At 36.7% G+C, this 4,184-nt stretch overlaps 1 protein-coding gene across 1 annotated transcript in view; it reads left to right on the forward strand.

Annotated features, from left to right (window-relative positions):
* The window catches only part of LOC109235481 (paramyosin), a 9,833-nt gene continuing 6,802 nt past the window's right edge, over positions 1,154-4,184 (forward strand). The window contains exons 1-4 of the mRNA XM_019401607.1: positions 1,154-2,894; positions 2,969-3,045; positions 3,248-3,359; positions 3,523-3,639. Of these exons, the coding sequence (XP_019257152.1) occupies positions 1,497-2,894; positions 2,969-3,045; positions 3,248-3,359; positions 3,523-3,639 (1,704 nt within the window). The 5' untranslated portion in view covers positions 1,154-1,496. The remainder of the gene's footprint in view (positions 2,895-2,968; positions 3,046-3,247; positions 3,360-3,522; positions 3,640-4,184) is intronic.

Consider the following 4,184-nt stretch of genomic DNA (forward strand, 5'->3'; position numbering starts at 1 on the left):
CGATCTTCAGCAAAATGGTGAGATAAATGTTCAACAAATCTGTTCAAGTGACAATCTAGCAGATTTGTTCACTAAGGCATTGACAACATCAACATTTGAGAAGCTGAGACATAAAATTGGAATGCGTCGTCTCCGAGATATCAAATAAAGCTTTCATCAGGGGGAGTATAATACGCGATGTACTCTTTTTCCCTTAACCAAGGTTTTGTCCCAAATGGGTTTTCCTGGTAAGGTTTCTAATGAGGCAGCACTCAATGCGTATTACAAGATATGTATACTCTTTTTCCTTCACTAGGCTTTTTCCCATTGGGTTTTCCTAGTAAAGTTTTAACGAGGCACATTATCTTTTAAATTGACATCCAAGGGGGAGTGTTATAAATGAGATGAATGCATGTGAGTGAGGTAAATGCATTTGTATGTCCATTTAACGTACTTTGTATTCATGTACTCAATTAAGAGGGTTTTCCTAGTAAGGTTTTAACGAGGCACATTATCTTTTAAATGGACATCCAAGGGGGAGTGTTATAAATGAGATGAATGCATGTGAGTGAGGTAAATGCATTTGTATGTCCATTTAACGTACTTTGTATTCATGTACTCAATTAAGAAGTACATTAACTTATAACTAGTGAATGAATTTGTACCTTTATAAATAGGGAACTTTTGACCCTATGAATGATATACCAAGAAAATAAATAACAAAATATTCTCCCTCATATTTATTTTGTCTCAATTAGTATATTGTTCTATTTTGTTCTCATTTCTTAATAATTTAATATATTTCAATAGGTTAATCTGGAAAAAATATATTTAACTATGTAATTATATTTATCCAACCAAACGTGACAGTGAGAATTACATTACAGTTACGCTCTGGCAAATAACAAAGATAATTACTATACTAGTGTATAATTATCAGAGCGATTAATTACTATCTTAGTAATTACATAACCAAGACAACAATATATTTAACTTTTTTTTATTACAAAAAAAAAAAAGGAAGCTTCCTCCTCACATGTTTTTCCTTTTCCGACCGTAAAAGCCAAAAGACACCAAGTGCACGAGTCACATTTTTTCCTTCCGGTTTTCGGGAAACATAAAAGAAAACTGAATTAAAAACCCAACATACAAAAGAAATAAAAAAAAAAAGTAAAAACCAAAAAAAAAAAACCAACAAGAACAAGAACTAGCTGGTGGCATAATTGAACCCCCAAGCTTTCATTCTTTTCATTTACTGCACTTAATTTCTCCGAACTAAAATCTCGCCGATCATCAATCCCCGATTATCCTTACAATATACAAAATCCACTCCTTTCGACGTAATCTCCGGCGATCACCATATCTTCGATATCGCTTTCCTTTTGTTTTACACTTAGTTGACTTCAGCTTTATCTTAATTCTAGGGTTTGAGGATTTTGAATTATCGAATTGATGCAGCAATTCGTAAGTAACTAGTCATGTCAAAGTTTTAGATTGTAAAATTTTGCGATTTATTCATGGCGAGCGCCGGTGAGGAAGACAACGACGCTGTACTGAGCGACGTCGAGGCGGATGATCCGCTACCTATTGATATAAATTCTCAGCCACCGGAAGATGTCTCAATTGAGAAATTCCATGAGATTCTTGCGGAGCTGGATCGAGAGCGGCAAGCTCGATTAGCCGCAGAGAATTCTAAATCGGAATTGCAAGTTTCGTTTAACAGATTGAGAGTTCTCGCTCATGAAGCAATCAAAAAGCGCGATGAGCACTCGAGACAACGCGATGAAGCATTACGGGAAAAGGAAGAAGTTATTAAAACAGTCGAGAAGGTAACGGATGAACTAAAAGAAGCAATTAAGCAGAAAGATGATTTTGCTAAGCAGTTAGAGGAAGTGAATAAAGCGAAAGAATCAATGAGAACTGAAATGGAAACTTCTGGTTCAATGTTAGTTAGTGGAATTGATAAAATATCTGGAAAAGTTAGTCAATTTAAGAATTTTGTAGCTGGTGGATTACCTAGGTCACCGAAATACACAGGATTGCCAGCTGTCTCTTATGGCGTGATCAAACGGACGAATGAGATTGTAGAGGAGCTTTTAAGACAGATTGAATCAACAACAAAGTCAAGGAACGAGGCACGGGAACAAATGGAACACAGGAATTATGAAATTGCTATTGAAGTTTCAGAGTTAGAGGCGAAGATTAGTGGTTTGAGAGAGGAGGTTGCGAAGAAAGCTTCAGTTGTCGACAGTTTAGAGAAATCTGTAAGTGAAAAAGATGAGAAACTATCGGAGTTGGAAGGAGTGATGCGTGAGAAGCAAAATGCATTGGAGAGTGAAGTGGTTGGATTGAGGGATTTGGTGAGTGAATACGAGGGTAGGTTAAGCAGTTCAGAAACAAAGCTGGAAATGCAAAGACCATTACTTGCTGAGCAACTGAAATATGTTGGGAATATACACGAACAGATTTATAATGCTGTTAAGGTTGTTGATGCGAGGAAGGCATCTGAGTTGTCGGAATCCTTGTTTCTTGCGCAAGAGATGGACATGGAAGAGAATATAAGGGCAGTTTTAGCGGGGTTGGAATCTATTTATGAAATGAGTGAATTCGTTGTCCATAAAACGAGGGATTTGCTAGAGGAGAGGAGTCGTGAAGTGAAAAACCTAAATGAGTCAGTTTCTCAGTTAGTAAAAGAAAAAGAACAAATTGGGTCTTTACTGAAAAGTGCTCTTTCAAAGAGAATTTCAGTGGATTTATCATCCAAAACAAATGAATTGTTTAAGATAGCGGAAAATGGATTGAGAGAAGCTGGGATAAATTACAAGTTTAATAATCGCGTTGGCGATGGCAAGATCCCTGCTTCTGATATTAAAAAGGATGCAGCAAATACAGAAGAGGATGAAGTATATGCTTTGGTAAGTCTTTTTGGTACTAATTCGTATTCAAAGCTTCTTGCTATTTTATTAACTAATTGATGTTCTTGATGTAGGCTGGTGCATTAGAAAACATAATTAGGCAGTCTCAGGTTGAGATCATTGACCTAAAACATACTGTGGAAGAGCTAAGGTACCTCCTGTTCAAGCTTATATTGGGTTAACTGTTTTTTGAGCCGCATTTCTTCACTATGTGATGCTACTCGGCTTGAGCGAGCGGATCTGATGCATGGCCCCTTTGTCTTCTTTTTCTCTTCTAGAAACACTCGAGTATGACTTAGCCTATCCTTATCCTGACTTTTGTTGTTTTATCATTTTGCTATACTAAATCAAAGGGCAGAGTCAAGTTTATTGAAGGAACATGTGGAAACTCAAGTGAAGGAACTCAGTCAATGGAAGCAACGTGTGGAGGAACTTGAAGAGAAGGAGAGGGTGGCAAATGAAAATGTAATGCACTGCCAAATCTCAATATATTATTTCATGATACTGGTATTTGGTTCATAGAGTTTGATGTCATTTGTGGAGGTTTGCGTACGAGAATTCTGGAAAGCTCATATGCATATGTAATCATTTTTTTCTTGTTATCTTACAAATAACTCTCTCATTGTAGGTTGAAGGGCTTATGATGGACATCACTGCTGCTGAAGAAGAAATTACACGGTGGAAAGTCGCTGCACAGCAAGAAGCTGCTGCAGGTAAAGCTGTTGAACAAGAGTGTGAGGCACAGGTAATTGATGCTTAAACGCTCTTAATGTAATTTAACTAATGATTGTGAAAGTCATAAATGCATTTCTAACGAGTGGAATCTGATCTTCCATTAAACTGGTCCGGGAATACTTTTGTCGTGCTGCGGGTTTCTGTTTTTATGCTGTTCTGTTTTCCACTAGACACAAGCTGACACATGCTGTCACAGTTGTGGTTGTTTATTCAATTGCTAAGAAACTTTTAGCAAGTTTCTGACTTATTTGTGAAGCTGAAACTGGTTGCTTCATCAGTACTGCTAAAGTCTTTCAACTTCTGTATCAACTATTGTATTTTAGAATGAAGATAAATCATCTGCTTTGGGCAGATTTTTCTTCCAACCAGACACCTTTTCATGGGTTTGAACTTTGAAGTGTAACCCTTGTTTCGTTTGGCCTTTAAATTAAATTTAAACCTCTTGGAATGATAAAAGATATTTAGTACTTCATGAAAAGAGATGGATCTTAAAAGCTGTTTCAGTAATGTTCTTCTCTTTCCCCTTTTTCTTCTTTTTTTTTTTTTTTGTGGGGG

The sequence above is a fragment of the Nicotiana attenuata genome, chromosome 12, assembly GCF_001879085.1.
Source record: "Nicotiana attenuata strain UT chromosome 12, NIATTr2, whole genome shotgun sequence".
NCBI lineage: Eukaryota > Viridiplantae > Streptophyta > Magnoliopsida > Solanales > Solanaceae > Nicotiana > Nicotiana attenuata.